Raw genomic sequence first — 20,332 nt, forward strand, 5'->3', positions numbered from 1 at the left:
GAAGAAAACAGTAGATGCGGATGAAGCCCACCCGGGAACTCGCCATACACAACTCAACGAAACTAATACCATATTCAACCAACATAAGCGGCAGATTATTTGGAAAACAAAAACAGAAGGGACATTGCGAACAGAACGTATTAGGTATGGCAGGCACAATATTGTAACTGTATGGACCGTTCTCTCGGTTGCACCGAAAGATGTCATCCGCATAATCAATGAGTGCAAAATGAAACGCTTAAGTAAACTCAAAGACTCATCTTTTATTGTGTCGGTATACATCTTCAATCAGCTTTTTTGACTACTTTCAATTCTATTTTATTTCTACTACCTCTCACTCTTATTTCTTAAAACATTTATTAAACACTACATTTTAAGTTCTAATAAACTTTTCAACAAATTCCTTACTGAGATGTAATTATAGTCAGTTTTACTATTGAAAATATTAACCATAAATTTCATTTATAATATCCACAAGGTGGGTTTCCATATTCTTTGTTATCACCTTTATAAATTACAGTTCTAATATTATTTTTTGTTATACCAAATGATGATACTTATTATACCAATAATCTTTTATTAATTGTTTGTGTACTTTTTAGAATATTTGTAGTGGTAATAAAACTTATAATGAAACTCTATACTACGTAAAGCAATTGTGATAGAATGAATATTTGTAAAATTTGAAGCGTTACGTTATTCAATTCATCCTGTATATTACATTAGTTATTTCTCATAAATCTTTTCTGTCTTTTACATTATTTATTTCTATTTTTTACCTAGCATATTATTAAAAAAAACGTTTTATACTGTTTAGTCGTAAATGCTATTTACAATATTATCTCTCATTCTATACCGTTCCACGTTTTGTTTGTTATATTTACAATCAACTTTTTTTTCAGGTTCTCATTACTCTCTATTACTACTACTCTATGTTTTTCTTCAAATTTTCTTTACTTATTTATTGTTTTTTTTTTTTATGTCTTTCTAATTCTCAACGTAATTATTATGTACTATGTAAATCAGTGTATCAAATAAAAGTTTTCTGTCAGCAGATTTTATACTTCAGGCTTAGTCAATTTATTTTAATAGAATTTAATTTCATTCCTTCCGAACCTTTTATAAACTAATTCCAAACAACAGATAAACACTTTACTTAAAAAACCAGCTCCATTGAGTTATACACACACAGCATACTAGTTGTACAATATCTGCTTATATTACATAGGCATAGAAATTAAATATTAGAATGCATAATAGTCGTACATGATTTTTTTTCTTTTTGTTTAAATTATTTAATATTTACCTTTTTCTTTATTTTAATTTTTTTTTGTCATCCTCTTAGAATAATTATTTAAAAAAAAGCATTTGTTCACTAACCATGTGATAAACTTTATTAAAATAATAACATTATTCATTACGAATATAATATATAATTCATTATGGTAAAAGACTGCTCTGTAATTTCATTAAATTATATATACATTTTTTTTTTTATGTAGCTGCTGAATTTTTCACATAAGATTGTGAAATGCTTTAGGCCTGACCGTTTGGGAAAATATTCTTTGGATTCAATGATCGAATTTTTAATAAATGAAAATAACACACGTTAAATACTATAAATTTTATTTTTATTAAAAAAAAAAAAATCTTTTCGATTTAATTTTGACCTCCATTCGGACCATCTTGATCTTTAACACCCTTAACTATCTCTTTAATTAGATAAAATTTTATAATAAAACTACTTACATTTACACGCCAATAGAGTATACAATTTGCTCTCATATTCAAAATATATACAGACTGATAGCTGAAGTGCAATGCAAGGCATACAGAAACGTAGCATTTGAATAAAGGACGGAGGGGACAGATTAGATAATTATAGCCTGAAAAGAGGAACAGATTGTATTGTTAGTCCAGTTTGGACTAATGGCGCTCTTCTCCCTTTTGCCCTTTGTCAATCTTTCGCCTTCCTCTCTCCTATCTATTCAACCTTATCTGTTATTATTGAATTTTCTCTATTATTTATCTTCTTCTCATGGATCCTATTCGTTTTATTTTATTATACTTATATTTAGGTTTTATATAATCGTAAAATTATGGAACTTATGCAGTTATATTACCCTTTTTCAGTAGTATTAAGCTGTTCCAATGTCCAACAAAATATTTTGAGATACATTACTCAAGATCAGTTTTTCATTCTCAAGAACTCAATAGTTCTGAAAACATTCTCAATAACCTTCATATGTCTAATTTATTCAAAGATATAAGAGCTCGAAAGGACAACAGAGTAACAGGCTACCATAGAAACTACGAACAGTTGATGTCATCATTTCATTCGAATGATGAAGCAATGGCAATCCAAGAAAACGTAATGTCCACTAACGACTTTTGTGAGTGCTTTCACTCATTAACTACTAAATCAGCGTGATTGTATTTCTCAACAAACAATTGGTTCGACTTATCTGTTATATGTTTCACACATTAACAAATGAATAAATATGTATCTACCAAAACTTATGGTCGCCATGGACCTCTGTAATTGACTGAGGGCAGGACACGCCAATAACGATTAAGTTGTTAGTCCAGTAGTAGCTAGGTGTCCAGGCTGTACGGTACAATATGACTGTCCAGTTGGTGAGTGTATTATATGAACTTTTATCAAACGTAACATGTTTTTTTTTCAACTAGCATGTTACCAAACATGCCTTAAAACATCCTGTCAAGACTGTCCAGACAAATGAGCAACTGCTTACAAATTCAAAAATGGATAAATGTAGAATCCTACGACCTAATACAAATGAATAAATAGGTTTCAACAGGCAATTAAATCTGTTTTATTCAATGATTGTATCGAATAAAACAGATTTAATTGCTTATGTAATTAATTGTATGAGTAGTTATACTCAAATCAAAAACGTATAGCTTGCCTGCAAAACATAATCATACATAATAAATGAAATTATTCCTTTTAAATCATTGCGTATCAATTTTGTACTATTCATCCATAAATTACTTACCTTAAAGAACCTTAAGGGAATAGTTCAGATACCTAGGAAAAAATTACTTTCATAGATAAATAAAAAAATAACTAATTATTTCGAATTAAATTTTCTCAGCAATTTCAATAAGGAGAAAGTACTTTTCTTCCTCATTTGTTAAATAGTGATGACATAATTACTTGTGTTCAAATTACTTCAAATTTCATTTTGGGAAACCCCTACAGGATAGACTGCCTCGATATAGTGGTTTTTTAACTGAAGGAAAACCTGATGGTTGAGCTTGACAAAAAAAATAACCACCTTGCACAACTATTAGTCTATAAAAAATACTTTGCTACAAAGTACTCAACGCAAGATGCTTCATAGTTTTTACTGCTACAGGTTTATGTATATATATTATTTCGATTAATAAAACTAACACAATAAATGCGAATAATATGTATGACAAAGGAATAATAAAATATGATTAAGTAAAACTCCATATTAATTATTTCCCAAAAGGCAATCATAAACTCAACTCTTAACATATTGCTGCCCTTAATAGCCTTATTATAGCCGATGTTATAGCTTCTGATACCATTTACGATGCACTTTTGTAATTAGTCAGTGTGTGGAAATGAAAATATAACAACTCTTATGTTTGATTAAAATCTTCCTAATATCCATCATCTGTTTTATTGGAGCAATTATAATGGCAACAATATGGACGGTAATGAATATTTTAGCATTGAAAGTTGACAAAATAACACTAATATTTTTGAAATCGATTCATACTATTTTTTTATAATGAGAAGTAATTAATAAGTCTTGATATTTTTTTCATACCCTCCTGTGAAGATTTTAGTGGGTATTTGGTACGTACATATAGGAGGTATGCTATATGTATAGCTGGGTGTGAGGGATACCTAGGATTGCCTTTTGGCATTATAAGGTGATAAGTCTTGATTTTTTTTTTTTTTTAAGTCTTGATATGAAATTGCATGTAATTTTATCCGTTGTATGAAAACTAATATAATGAGAAGATAGTTGAACGTGGATAATATATCCGAGGATAAGATGGTTAGGGGTGCGGTCATACAAGAACAGAAATAAGTTGGACTTATTTATTAGTGTTAATGTTTCGTCCTGAATTCCTAGCCTTCATCAGAGCTAAGAGCAGAAAACAAGATAACAACCAACGAATAAAAGGAACAACCAACAACCAACGAATAATAATACAAAGAATGATTAGAAAATAATAAAATAACTAACATTATGGATACCTAAATAGTGTTAATAGACATGAAAAATTCAATTGTAATAAGAAGATAAAGGCTGTATGAGAGGAGTAAAATTGAAATTAAGTAAGAGGAAAGAACAATTAAGAAAAATAATAAAATATATATGGAAATCTAGTTATTAAATATATGTACAAAATGAAAATTATTTTTATAGTAATTTATAAACAAATTTAGATATCTGAGTCCCGGTTGCAGTTTTATAAACAGATTAATCAAGATTAATTTGAAAACATCTACTATGAGTAAAAAAAAACCTTAAGTATGTGAAACGCCTGATTATATTTAAATGGAATATTTTAATCCAAACAATGAAGGAAAATATTCGTAATCTATGTAAAAGATATCCTTGATTATATTAGAGTATTTACTAAATACTTATTTTCTTATAAATATTTTATTAATTTAATTAAATTACCATTAATAATATAAACAGTATTTATTCATTATATAATAATATTCTTTATATTATATTATTCGTCATAAAAACTAGTATTGATAATCATAAGTCACATAAAGAATGTTAGCAAGCATCAATCAAAAGAATGTAAAGGTTTCTTTTTTCATATATACAGACTGTAGCTTAAATAAATAAAGATGATAATCATAAATAGTGTAACGTATAATTTTTTTCTCATATTATTTATAGATCAACTAAAAAAAATCAATTATTTATACAACTTTTTTGATTGTCGATATTCGCAATCCATGATATCTTGTGACTCCTGAGGAAGGTCCTGTTGTGTCCTTTAAGGAATCCTGCCACCCCAAGTCCTGGGAATTCCAGGCGCGGAGGGTGCGTGTTCCAAGATTCCAGGCTATAATCCCCACCGTGCTCTTTCGGGCGAGCAACCATTCAGTTGTTACAAAATCCAAGTCCCTTTGATATATGCTATACCAGAACAGATATATCCCAGACGTATAACAGAGCAGTACTACTGAAGCGAATAAAACAAGCAGATTTGATAAGTGTTTATGAATTCTGTGTGTAAAATTTTACAATATGAGTTATAATAACTGATAATATAATATTTTATAAAATATTATATACTATAATATTTTTAAACCATACATATAAAAAAAAACCTCATCTACAACAATGAGGTCAATACTAAATTGTACTGTTTGAAAAATGGTGGTAACTATAAAAAGGTTAATATTTCGCTAAATCAGTCATTGACTTTTGAGAAAATTTAACAATTATCTTTTCCATTGATTTTTAATATATAACTAGTTTTATTAATTTTCAGAATTAACTGTCGCAATCAAGTGTAAAATATCAGTAGGATTCAATACTAACAATTAACTTTTGTTTTTATTTTAGAAATGAGATTTAGTTAGGACTCCTTAATATGACGGGAGGTTAAATGAACCTCCTTTATTCTAAAATAAAGTTTTACAAATTTCAATTCGACCTGAATTTCAAATCTTCATTCAAATATTATATATATAGATATATACATTTTTGGCTATTAAAAGCTTTATTGCAAGTAACGAACATTAATATTTAATATTATTAAAATGTAAATAAAAATATCAATGTAGAGAAATATATATGTTTAACATATATACCTACTTTATATCTTGAGTTCAGTATCGTATAATTAGAAATATTTGTTTTTATAATTCACGTTGTAGAGTAAAATTATAGTAATTTTGTGTATATTATAATATGGTAATAATTTACCCTTGTTGGTTTTTTCACTAAAAAAAAAAAGCAAAAGAAAAGAAAAAAAGGCGTTATGTACAGGTTCTACAGACTCGTATTCTTCATAGTCAATTTGCTCATTAACTATTTTTTTCAAAAATTGTTATGCTTCATTTTCCTGGAGGTTGAGACATTAAATGATTATATACTGCAAAATGTTAATAAATAATAAATACTAAAGAAGAAAAACAATCTGGACAAAGTACAATTAAGTTAAAAATGAGTTTATCGATAAGGCATAATTAAAATAGAATACAATTTTCTATTATTAGTACATTATTAAGTTTTTTAAGGTAAACTAGAGATTTGAATGTAAATATCAGTAGTTTCGTAATTGTTAACACTTCCATTTCTTAGAAAACGATTTAATGATAAATTAAAAAATTGGTGATGTCTAGATTTTGGAATAGATATTTCTACTGGAATAGAATAATCTACTAATTAAATTAAATTGTAATCAAATATGTTTAAAAATACTATAATAAAGATAAAATGCCTATTCGTTTAAATAAAATTCCTTTTTTATTAGCTGTACAAAAAGAAAGTGTACAAAAAGTTACTACCTTAATACAGTGATTTAAAGTTTAAATTTAAAATATTATTTTTATAAAATTCCCATTTACTTATAATTAAAATTCTATTGCGATATTTAGGAGGAGTCAGTTTGGATGACTGCTGTCCTTTTGTTGGTTGCTGTAAGCAGTTCAAATGCTTATATTAATGAGACTGAAGATTCCCACGAAATTGGATATCGATTCCTGAAAGATTTCAGGAGTTTAGAACAGAGAATAAAGTCACTCGAACAGCCAAGTAAGTTTTAAGTATTAAAAATATTACATAGCGTACTTCTCTTACAAAGCATCCAGACATATGGTTACAGAAATACTTTGGTTAAAAATTAAATATTTCGATTGATTTGTTTACAAAATAAGGTAACTAATTATTTTTCAACTGCGCTATGATATGCGCTGAGGTGATCTGGTTTTTTACATTCCTGACAGTCATAGATATTTGTTGTATAGTCAACAAACCCTGTTTTCTTTTGTTTTTGAGCGATAGGAGCATCTTTATTATATAATTATTTTATTATTATTGATAGGTACATTACTTTCATATATGTTCTTTTACATACCATTCATGATATATAATTGTTTTTTAATGATACCTAATAAATCTTTAGCCTGAAAATGATTAGAAATTAAAAGAAATTGTTTCCACGTATTGGCTATTTCAAGTCCTAAATTTATAAAATCACTTGAAGTGAAATTGACATTTAGTATTTAAGGAGTAGGCAGTCCGAAATTGTTGAAGTTAATATACCTCATATATACCTGATAATAATAACGTAGCTGTGAAGTTATAATGGATCAGTTATTTAATAAAGGGGTCAGTGTTCGGTATTAAACCCTTTTTGTCCCAACGCGACTCCTACACGAAACGACTCGCTGGTATTGAGAGAATAACTTAAAAGCAGCATTAACAATTTCCACCATACTTCCAACAAAGGTACTCCAGCAAGGACTATCAACAACTAATTTGTTTCTGGTCAATGTCGATCATAGAGATTGTTAATGATTTTAAATTATATGTACAACTGATAAGCCTTGTTTAATACGAATAATCATAATATACGTATTATTAAATAACTTATATATAATTTTCTACATTTCTGATCCGATTCCTCAATATTGGCAAGAAGAAAAAAATAAAAGATTATATACAATACATAATGATTTCAATATTACACTATTTTTTTATCCTATATATAAATTGAATTACAATTGGACAAACAACTAACCTAGAATCCTCCCACAAGACTGAATCCTCGATTCCGACTATTACCGCACTTACTAGACAAACGCTCTAATCTTCCAAGACATCACAGAAGACTGATGGACACATGGAGTTGTGCTTTGGGGCTTCACTAAACCTTTGAATTCCTCTCGTATCCATTCCTTACAATTCAAAATCCTCAATTCTTCTTACTTCTTTACAAATAAAATAATCCATAAAGACCTTAATGTTCCATATGTAACCGACCTAACCCTAAGTATAACAAATAATGGAAGACAAAAATCAATTTTCCTGAAATGATCGATTTGAGATAGCGAATATCTCGAAAACTTTAACGGATAAGAAAATTCCCGATATAAAAATTCATAACTGAAATGATATGAGCTTTAATTCTTTATAGACTATTAGTTTCTGTACGACACACCGTTTCCGAGATATAAGCGAATAACCGAAAAAAGGAATCTTTCCCCTCGGAAAAGGGAAGATGTAAGGGTGGAGACCATCTACTACACACCCTCAACAAATTTCCGAAGTCAAATGTTTGTCCCCTCCCCCTTTCGTGTCCTCCATACAACCTTTCTCTTGACGGGACTATTAGAAGATAGGTATGAGTTATGTCCGGTCCAAGTCATAGATATTATGGCTTTATGTCCGGTCCACATTTTGGACAAAACAATTTCTTCACACTGGGCTCATCATCATAGTTTTCACTACCTTGGCGATATCTTTAATTTTTCGCCTGTCCTACTCCACTCAGTGGTCTTATACTATTTTGCTTACTAGCGTCGATCCAGAGCAGTAGTGTTCTTGACATGTATTTCTTCGGTATCAGGGTCCTTTTTAACGCGTTTAGAAGTCACTCTCTCAATTGGCCACATCTTTGAGGAATGTCCATACTTTACGTCATAGCTCAGCAGTTGGATTGAAACCTGACATATCATCAGCCCTCAGAAACGATGACAAAACTATAGAATTGGTATTTAAATTTTTGATATCACAAAATATAATTGCAGAAATATGATTTTAAAAAAATAAAATAAGAGATTCACCCTTGTATAATTTCGGAAAAATCATTTCAGAAACTATTTGCCTTCTTTAGTGTATATATGTGAGTGTGTGTGTGTGTGGGTGGGTGCATGTGTGTGCGCGCGCGTTCGGACGTGCATGCGTCTGTATATATGTGTGTACATACATATGTGCATATGTGTGTATGTTTAAGTGTTTTTATGTGTAAAAGTGTGTTTATGTATGTATGTATACGTATATATGTATACACGTGTTATAAAATAGTCAATTGAATGTTGCTGGAAACTAATAGGAAGTGAACGGCGTTGATGACCAGGGAAGTTTTACGCCGTTAAACAAAACAGAACATAACACAAGTCACCCTCGGTGAGCATCATCATTTAGTCAATGCCTTAATTAATGTAGTTCATGGGAATTATATTGCTTTATCCATATTTCCCACATATTTTTTTCAAAATAAATTTAATTTTTCTCACTAAAATATATTTATAGTTTCTGTTTTCATCGATTTGAGAGAACTTGAAGAATTTGAACCATGATGATATTTGTGCTTGTGTTTTAATTTGGAAAAGGTGTTTCCAGATTGAATAAAGTTCTGCAGTTTATACACTATTTGATTTTGTGAGAATGATATTCTGCCAAGTCGAGGCCATGACGAATGCATATCCATTAGTGATCGATAAAGGAGCATTCGCGAAAAAAAACAAATTTTTGGAATACCAAGATAATTTGTTGATATACATCATAAGATTTTATCTACTGGTAATCTACTTGATATTAATTGATTCATTTTCATCGTGTATAGTTAAATAGGGATTTCCCTTGAAATCGATGTGACCACATAAGCTATTGGCAAATATTCCTCCCAGAGAGGAATCACCACTCTCTACATGCAAACTTTCGCAGGGATGATCTAAAATATTAAGATAGTAAACGAAAAGAAGCTTATTTTATTGTCAGATCACTCGGTTGCTTATCAGGCATTAGATCATCTTTAAATTTATTTAAACATAATTACTTCAAAACCTAATTTCTAATCTGCTTTTACTAACGTTGTATTGAATTAAATATTTTGTGCTTATTTAATAGTTATATTTTTCCTTTATATCATATTCATTATATTATATTATATCATATTATATCATTATTCATTTATATCTTTACTTAATAGTAGATACCATACGATTGACTAACTTAAATACTTGTATTTAACCTGGAGTGTTAATCTTTTTTTCGGTCCTAATTACCTTTCTAATGACATTGAAGATGTAATAAAACTGGGTAGTTTAAGTCACCTTCTAGTAAACTTAAAAAACAATTAAATTCCTAATAAAATTTGACAAATGATTGGGAATATACTTATCAGGGCGTACTAATTAGAGAATTATTTATATAAAAGGAGTTCAAAGATCGAATTTTCCTGAAGTTGACAGACGAATGTAGCTGTAGTTATTTTTAGTTTTTCGCTGAGATTGTTACAACACCTCTTCCTTCTTTTCCTCCTTATTCTGAACATTTTTCACTTATTTCCTTGTTATGTCTTATTACGATAACAATAAAGTCTAATGATGTTATTTATACAATGCTCGATAAGTGTGTCCTTAAATTAAAACACAAAAGAAAGTTTATTTAAGGAAAAAGGTCTTTTTCAGCTAAAAATATCAATCGTAACAAATTTCTCAAAGAAAAAGTCAGTTTTGAGTTTAAATTTTCAGAAATATTAAAGTAATCCAATCAATGCAATCTTAGAGAGTTTTAGGAAAAATATTTTTCTTGAAGTGATCTATTTTCATTTTTAAAACCATCCAATCATGTCTGATCTGTTGGAAAAAAAATTTTTTTTAATAAATATTTCAGTTCAATAGCGGTAAATCACATTCTCAGTGTGGTGACCTATCCTCAGTACAATAGTTAAATAAATTTCAAATTCTATCTTCACTGTGTGAAAATTCAGTGTCGAGACCTGGCCTCATTGTAGTTTAATTCCCAAATTAAAATTTAAAGGGTAGATAATGCTTTTAAATTTTTCTTGAAAGTGGTCTTAGTTTAGAGGTAGCCTAAACTAGTCTTTTATGTTTTTATGTTGAGACCTGAAAATTACCTATATTTTCCAATCATCCATATAACGAGGGCTATAGATGTGCCTCTATAGTCTTAATGTTAATTTCCAAAAATAATGTGAAGCTGGAGTAACAAGTGGTGTTTAAACTGTATTCTTGGCACAAGAACAAAGACTTTTACCATTTTTGATATGGTGCCATTTTTAATTTAGTGTTCTGACCTTCTAAATGCCTTAAGAATCGATATATGAATAAAAATCGAGATTTTGTATCCTTATCTAACAAAAGGAATCCTTGTTGTCGCAAGGATTTTTCATTTTGAATGGTCTTTGTAGTTAACACATAGAAAGTATATATTTTATTTATTGATAGATATTACAATCTGCCGCATAGTTGTGGGCGATAGGTAATCGTGATGAATGTTCTCATACATACTAAAATAAAAAAATAAAAAATAAATAAATAAAATAAAATAAATTTAAAAAAAAACTCTCTTAAAATATATACAAACAAAAGAATAGACAAAATGAACATAATAAAACTATCTGTATGAATAAATAAATAAAATAACGTAATAATAAAATAATATATACAATATTTACACAATCGACCTGAGGATCCATGAGCCCACTCTATCCCCCTGATGTGAAGGGTAGAGCAGAGCTCAAAAGATCCCACCGCAACCCTCTCGCCGCATCACTGGTAATGAGCCACTGGAGGCTGAGCAAGTGCGCTAAAGCCGCAAACACAGAAAGTATACATTAATAGAGTAAATTGTTTGGTCGCTTTTGTCGATATCAAGACGATCGTCGCTAATATTGCTAAGTATCATGGAATTGATTTCTGTAAAAATTTGGTTTAGTTTAAATTAAATAAATTTTCTAAAAATATATATATTTTTTAATATCTTTTTGTAAAGGAGGTCTCTTGGAGATTTAGCAAATGTTTAAGTTTCGATGATCAAAAATAAAAAAAAAATTAATTTTGTGACCTCTGATCTTATTTTAATGATTTTACATCGGTCACTTCACAAAAAAGCGTTTTTAATTTACTTCATGTAGATATGCAAATGCCCGAAGGAAAAAGAGGCAGTTGTTTTTGAGGTAGTTGGATGAACATAATTTTGAAGTAATTCCAATAAAGGGTGTTCTTAAGTTTGTTTTTGTTCCATTTGAATTTAAAAACTCTAGACAATCATATAAATATAAGTAAGGAGAAATTTCATAGTATATCCACATCATAAGTTAATAATATTTCTGTTATATTTGATTTAAGAAACACAAGAAGATCCTCAATGTCCTATAATTTGTTTTAGTCAAATTAAATACGCATTGTACTGCTTTATTAACGGGGTTTCCTGTATTTCTCATATTTTGTTATACATATTTGGCTATAGATTATATTTCAATATGTAGTTCCTCTCTCTCGCATATGCCTCTCCATGAAGTTGTTTTTCAGAAGTAAGCGGTGTCACCACGTGTTTTAGTTTTAATTATTTTACAATAAATAATACATAATTGCAGATAAAACCATGAAATGTAAAACGAACTCTCATATTTCTGGCCGGGAATTGTCAATCCAGAATAGTCAACCTTTACCTTTGTACTCTAAAATATACGGACAATAAATACAATTTTGATCGATGAATACTCGAAATGATAAAAAGAATGGTTGAGATATTGAGGAGTTGTTTTTTCAAAAATAAATGTAATTATTGGATGAGTGAACTTCTTCGAAACCGCCTGGGAGATCCGGGAGTTATACATACAATGAAATTGGTCTACTGTGATTTGGGGGAAAAAAAAGAAGCAGAATTTTTAAACAGAGTGGATAATGTTAGTCGTTACAGAGATCATACCTCAGTCTGTTTTATTTTACTTATCGATTATTCTTCCCAATCGTAACGTTAGCTATTCAATTCAAGAAATGATAAAGTAATGTGACTCACTGGCTTGCATTTCTTTTATCATTTTGTCTTTCTAGATTTATTTCCCTAACTTCGCTCAAAATGTTTTCTAAATTATAGTAATAAAAATAACATTACATACTTTTAAATATGCTAAATTAAAACTCCTATTTTTTTTTCGCTAAGAAGTTTTCCCATTAGATTGGATATTATTAGTACTATTTGTTATTTATTATCAGTACTATTAGTTATTTTATTCCTCCCTCGTGTTAATCGGATTATTGGTTTTGCTTCTCGATAAAGTTTTTATGTTACTGTTGAAATATAGATAAAATCATACAACAGCATCTATACATTAGTTTATGTATTATGCCCTACTATTAGTATTAATATTGGTATTTGGTGGGGGAACAAGCCCGGTAAGTGGGCCTAGAAGTCATTTTTGCCAACCTCTGGTAGCTATTAGAGTTCCCACCGCTTACTAACTAAGGTGGGAATGTAAAGATTTATTTTTCGGGCCCCGCGTAAAAATAAATATTAACTGCCCCAGTAATCAAACCTACAACGTTCCGAACCGAGTGCTATGGCACGGCCGTCACGTCCCTATTATCGCCTACTAAGATTTCTTTTTTTTCATTTTTCATCTCTAATTAAATAAATAAATTTACCTTCATTTATTAATACAGGCTGGGAAGTGACTAGGTCACCAAAAAGATGGCTCTCGTGTTCCAAAGGACCATGCAGGTGCTCTCTGGAAACGAAGACTGTCTCGTGCTCGAGAAAGGGATTTGACTCTCTACCCAGAAACCAGATGGTGCCTTATGATACTTGCGTACTGTAACTATTATATCACACTCACAAAATATTCATTTTTTTTTGTTTTTTACAATGTAAATTATTAGAATATTTCTGATAACTATCTATTTTCACAGTGACATGTCCATCAACACGATAAGCGCTCTCAATAAGGATGTCTTCAAAGAGCTTCAGAGGATTATTGAACTGTAATTGATGCTTTCTAAAATCAAGTTCTATTCTTACTTAATACAGTTGATATGTCTTTCCTCAGATTAATAAGAAAGTTCAATAAAACTTTTATTTAATAAGTCTATTAATCTTATAAATCTAAGTATCTATTTCAATATTCACTGTTATTAAAAGTTAATCTGAATGATCGGTTAATGGTAATTTTATTTGATACATAATCTCGTGGTGGCCGGGTGAGTTGTCCCCTATGACTAGCATGTTTGTGTCAGATGCTGCACCAGTTCGTATTCGACCCGAGGGGAGGGGAGGATTAAAATTGATTTCGTAAAGGACACAAAAATAAATTTTGAACTCCTCACCTTAACTGCAATAGATCGGTTACCCATAGAATATAGACCGAGCACATTCAGATCTGCGTCCCAACCAGCACGGCCGTCACGTCCCATACTATGGGGTACTAACTACTGTAGGTAGATCTCCTAATCATTACCTTATCTCTCTTCATCAAAATGTAAAGCCTTACGTCTCCCCGTAACCTTGGTCCTCAGTGCTTCATAGGCGATACAGGAAAATACGAAGGTCTCCAGAACCCGACAATAAGAGGATCGTTTTACATGTTATGAGCAAAGAGCATAGGAAACCCACATTGTCCTTGAGGAGCTGTGAGACAGAGTCTGTTCTACTATTTTGGACTGTCCGATTTGGTTTCTAGATATAACCCAACCATAATGAAGTAATTTCCTTTTTTAAGATCGTTACTCATTGGGTATTTACCGATCCTCACTCGCTGGTTTTCCAGGAACCACCACACCTTCCTTCAACTTGTACCGGCAATAGTCTTCCCGCTAAAGGTGGCCGATAGGTATTCCTCCTGTAGCACTAAATGAATAATATGGAAAAACGATTAGCAGTCGATTTAGATAGGATTTAATTATAATCACAGATTAGCTCAAACGTCTACATGCTAACTTACGTCCTCATCACTACGTTTTTTTAGTCCACTCCAGTTTTACTTGTCATGTTTTTCAGTTAATATCACGGATTCATCGCATCCTGCATTCTTGAAAATTATAAACATTAAAATTAAGGTAATTTAGATGACAACAATTATAATTATAGACCCCGAATAAGGAAAAGCATAAAACCAATAAGGAACGCAAAATACAACAAAACAACTCTTGAAATGTCAATAATGCTGAAACTATGTAACTGGTGATTATTCAGTCTTAGATCACTAAGTCATAAGAACATATATCCTGTCGGCACTCGAAAACATCAGTTACACATATAACTTTCAAATCCAATCGTATGTAAACTTCAATGACATAAATGACACCAGTATTTCGATTCCATCCCCCTCGTTCCCCCTTCGTACATCAGAGCCCGGGCTACGTGTCCTAACCTAAGTAGGCCATAGAAGAAGCATCTGGTGCTCCAGACCTTGGCCTAGATCGGGGGAGAGGGAAGGGAATCACATATTGCCACCATCATCCTCTGGGACGGCACGCGGTCATTAGAGGGACCTGCTCGGCTCGTCTGCCGTGAATAAATAGCACATTAGAGATGTCAGCGAAGAGTACATCAGAGTACAAAGCATCCTTTCCATTAATGGTTGTGGTTATCTAGCGTTCATACACTGTATGCAACATAGTGATAGTGGTTGCGTTGATACGAACTTCAATAATAACAGTAAAATAGCTCACATCATTTAGTTATCTACAAATTTTATAGTTCAACTAGGTAGTTAACAGGTGTAAAATCTTTTGTAGACAATTTTTGTAAGATTTATTAGTTATTTACATTGGTGAATTAATGAAAGAAAAAAAAGATTCGGAGGTCACTTAGTCCTCTGATTCTTGTTTTTTTTTTTTTAAGTCCTACCAGTTTTTCATAAAACAACTTTGAACAACGTTTCATCGAATTATCTTCATGACCTATTTTTTCATTTTTATTTTTTAAGATATCATTTTATTTATTGATAAATATTTTAATCCGTCACAACAATAAATAATAGTGATAAATGATCACATTCATTCTAAAAAATATATAAATAAATGAAAAAAAAATCACATAAAAATAAATAAAATCTTTACATAAATAAACGGAGAAATCAATAAAATGAGCATAATTAAACTATATGAGAATACTAACAATAAGAAATAAGTAAAATAAAACAAAATAATAAAATAAGCACTAGTTACATATACACTAGTATGTACAATTTCGATTATTAGTTTTGTCCATTGAGTAAATTAAAAGTTTGTCAATAAGGATAGTAATTAATATAGTTCAACAATTTCATTTTGAAAAAAAGTAAAATAATTTTTTTGAAATATTAGATTTTTCTATAGCTAGGGAAAACACCTGGAGGCTTTAATTTCGAAAAACAAATGTGGCACTATTGAATAGCTCTCAACATTAAAATGTAGGCACAAGTAACCTATAAAAACACAAAACTGCACAATTAGATATAATTTCTAAACTTCCCTTTTAACCAATTTTCAATCATTCAGGAGGGTGTGAGGAACCTCAAATCAGCCGCGGTTTCGAGACCATTGCGAATGTTAATGTTGACATCCAAAGATTATTCTTCAATGATATGCAACTTTAGTGCCAAATCTTAAAAAAAAATTGTTCAAGTACCCGTACGAAGGAACGTAGTACTTTTTTCTCCTTTATTTTTTTTTTCTTGAAGCATCGGAAGAGAGACTTGAGGAGCCAGGATTTTAATTATAATTCACAGAAGAGAGAGGTCAAAGTTAATAGCCAAGAAATCAGTTTTTTCGAGCAATATATTTATTTGGAAGAGTACAATTCATTTAAAGATAGAACAGATTAAATAAATAGAAGGATAAACATGGGATCGAAAAAATACTTTTGCGTGTTTTATTCACCAGTATTTTTAAAAGTCAACTACGTCACCAGAACTGAAGGCAAATGTACTGGAAGCATGAGTACACGTACACGTATTTCAGACGTGGTTGGGAACAAAATACTTTTGTAAAAAATTAGCGATGAAGTTTTCGATAAGCATGATTGGTATCAAAAGAAAATACCGCATCAGTAACAGAAAATTACATGGTAGAATTAAAGTTAAAAGTCCACAATAAGAAGCACATCAACTGAAATGGAGATAGGTTGTTCAAGTTACCAGACTTCATACGAGAAGATGGTTCAAAATCGCTATAAAGTTCAAAATTATAACAAGGAACACTAGAGATGTTGTGGAAGACCAACCACAAGATGGCGATACGAGACAATGCAGAGTGGGAGATTGCTTGGCTATTGTGGCCAGGAATAGGGATACATGGAGAAAAGTAATAAAGAAGCGATCATAATCATATTTTCATTTATAAACAAGTCCCCCAGCACGAAATAAAAAATATTTTATTAAATTATATCTGGTATTTTATTTTAAATTCGTGTAAAAAATTAATCATAGAAGTACTGGTAGTAAATTCTTTATGTTTATATACCTTTCAAAGGAGAGGTTTCTAGTTCTATTAAGTATGGAAATAAAGCGGTAATTTTTTTTTTTTTACTACTAAGCCTTCTGGACCAAGTAGATGAGGATTAAAAAAGAAAGTGGAATGGCATTAGATCTCTTTTATTTACTAAACACTGCTTAGAGTAATTTCAATTGAGTTGATGCAAAATTGATAAGTCGTGGCGAATGAATATGAATTAAAATACTCCACCTATGCACACTCTATAAAATTAATGATGAACGTTTAAAGAAATGAAAAATTGTTTTTCCTTTCCTATGTTCATGCCGCCTTTTCAGTTTGTTCTACAGCTTCTTTTCTGCAAAAAGAGATGGGGAGGGGAGATTATCCTGCACCGAAATACAATTAGATAACTTTGTGAAAGTGGACTAGAATAAAACTAATCAAAAGAAGTAACACAAAGCTTATGAGGTGCCTGGAGAGAAAAAATATTAATAGCAAATTATAGTTTTTATGTTTATTATTATATAAACTTCTAATTATTAGATAACATAGCGGGACACAAATATGCACTGAATTTTATAGAAAACAGGAAATTAATATAACCAAGGATCCCATATTAAAAGCACAAAGATATAAAATAATCCATAATTTTCAAATGATTCATAAAATCATATTATTGATAAAATAATAGTTGCTATAAATATAATAAATTTTATTTTTTTTTCAGTGATTTATCAAATAACAGATTAGATTACTTGCCAGAGCTCATATTTCAGTCTCTTGGAAGTCTACAGCACCTGTAAGTCTTTTGAATAATCACATAACTTTAATTAGCTTAACATATACATGATTATTATTAACAGAAATTAAAAAAATTGATCCACTTTTACTCTCAAATAAAATGGCAGAAATGCCTCGTTTAGCGTAGAAAAAAAAAACTTTTACTCTCAACTATTTATTTCAAAACATCTCCAACGTTTCGGCCCTCAGACCATTTCCAAGGAGACAACCTTAAACATTCATGTCATATATCCTTTAAAAAGTCTTTCGCAGGCTAATTGCCCATGTCATATCATTTTTGATAATATAAATTTAAAACTATTCCACACAAAATATTGTATAGATTCAACCTTACTGACAACATTAACAACATCATAAACAGAGTTGTTTAAGGTTCTCTCCTTGAGAATGGCCTGAGGGCCGAAACGTTGGAGATGTTTTGAAATAAATAGTAGAGTAAAAGTGGATCAATTGTTGTTTGTGTTAATAATAGAATAAACCACTCTCAAACAACCAATATAATAAATCATTAATCTAATGTATATGATTATTTTATTTTATAAAATAATGATATATATAAGAAATTTGCGTATTACTACATGCCATGCAGCGTCATGGGTTCAATACTTAGTAAGGACGTACCGAGAATAAATCACGGAAAATTAGAAGTGATGTTTCCCCATGGATATCATCCACTAGAAAGGTGCGCAGAGAGAGGGTGATTTTGACGCTCCTTCGAATAGGTCATATGCGCCCTGACACAGGGTTACCTTATGGCCCGCGATTCTCCACCTGTATAATTCTCTTGCACGCTACTTATCATACATCTTAACTGAATATCCAATGCTGAATAGCCAAGCATAAGACTCCCTCACATCTTTGTAGGAATTACCTGCAGATCTCGAATTAATTTTGTAGGATAAGAAACAGACTGTAAATAAACTTTTTTGAATACTCATAACATTACCATAAAATTTTACCATGAGTTCCCATTTTCAAATATTTATATATTTCAATTCGGAGATTTAGGCAATAAGGATTAATAAAAAAATCGGAAACTAAGGCAATAATGACCCTGAAGTGGTTGCCTTTAAACAATAATAAGACGTACTGTTACTTTAGAACAGTGATTCCCAACCTCTTTTGGGTCCCGGAACCTTTTTTTTAGTAGGAAAAAAGCAGAACCTCTACGTTATCATTGCAAAATTTGAAGACAAAATTCAAGATGGTAAGGTTCAAAATTGTGAGGTGACGTGGCCATGACCATCCCTAAATCGTTTCACCTGTTCACGAATGTGGTGTGGTCAATGTTCCTATTTAACTTCTAGGTAATCCCTAAGGCTCTATTTAGCTCTCTTTATAGAAGCAGGATGTGCCTCAAAAGTGTCTTCACACTTCGAATTTGATATAACAGGCAGGAGATGTAGTTTCTATCAGTTTGAAATTATATATTATAGACAATGAGGATGCTCTGAAGCGATGAACGGATTTTACCCTCAAAAACATTTAAGAAATAATTCGGAGCAATAATAATATTTTTTAAGGAATTTACTTCCGAAAAGTTAATAGTCCCCACTGATTGATATCATGTACATAGATATCAATCAGTGGGGACTATACTGTCATTATAACATGCTGTAAGGTAAATTTTTTAATAGTACCTTATTAATAGTTATCTTTTTAAAGCGCGTTTTGTTCGCTAATTAATAATTATTCAATATGCCAGAATACAGTCATCAAGAGAGTATCTTCCGGTCACTGCCTGTTTGGATTTTTTTTCCCTTTAATTTATAAAACTTGGATATTATTTCCCTTTATTTTTTTCTTTCTTTATTGAAGCGAGAAAGAAAAGAAGAAGGGCCCGAATCCTTTGATGTGGAGAGTTCATAAAAGAGATTGGCAAGGTTATATAATAGCCGTCCAATATTTTTCTAATCAGCCGGGTTTCTAATCTCCTTCAAAGACTACTCGACGGCAGAAGAGCTCACAACTTGGTCAGGAAGAGCCAACTTTTGCGTTATTAATATTTTCCAGACAAACTAGAGGCTATTAAATTATTTGTTACATCGGGTGGCTAAACGGGTGTAGGACAATTAAAATAAAATTTAAAATGTTATAATAGTAGCATATATTATGTAGATTTGTATTATATCATGCGCAATAATCAGAATATATCTCGGCATGCTTTACTTTAGTACCTGAATTTTTTTAATAAAACTTAAATAATTTCTTCTATTAGAAGTACATCATTTCACAAACCCAAAAAATTTATAATTTAACATAAATCATCACCACAAGAATTATTTAAAATTTCTTTTTATTCTTCAACGGAACACTATGTAT

The 20,332-nt window shown here is 30.6% G+C and overlaps 1 protein-coding gene across 1 annotated transcript in view; it reads left to right on the forward strand.

Moving 5' to 3' along the window:
• The first annotated feature begins 2,607 nt into the window (after positions 1 to 2,607).
• Positions 2,608 to 20,332, forward strand: part of LOC106687229 (phospholipase A2 inhibitor beta) — a 58,575-nt gene continuing 40,850 nt past the window's right edge. Inside the window, exons 1-5 of the mRNA XM_014430990.2 lie at positions 2,608 to 2,637; positions 6,641 to 6,797; positions 13,460 to 13,610; positions 13,706 to 13,777; positions 17,937 to 18,008. Of these exons, the coding sequence (XP_014286476.1) occupies positions 2,623 to 2,637; positions 6,641 to 6,797; positions 13,460 to 13,610; positions 13,706 to 13,777; positions 17,937 to 18,008 (467 nt within the window). The 5' untranslated portion in view covers positions 2,608 to 2,622. The remainder of the gene's footprint in view (positions 2,638 to 6,640; positions 6,798 to 13,459; positions 13,611 to 13,705; positions 13,778 to 17,936; positions 18,009 to 20,332) is intronic.

Source organism: Halyomorpha halys, unplaced genomic scaffold (genome assembly GCF_000696795.3).
Source record: "Halyomorpha halys isolate HHAL.00 unplaced genomic scaffold, Hhal_1.1 Scaffold932.1, whole genome shotgun sequence".
In the NCBI taxonomy this organism is placed as follows: Eukaryota; Metazoa; Arthropoda; class Insecta; order Hemiptera; family Pentatomidae; genus Halyomorpha; species Halyomorpha halys.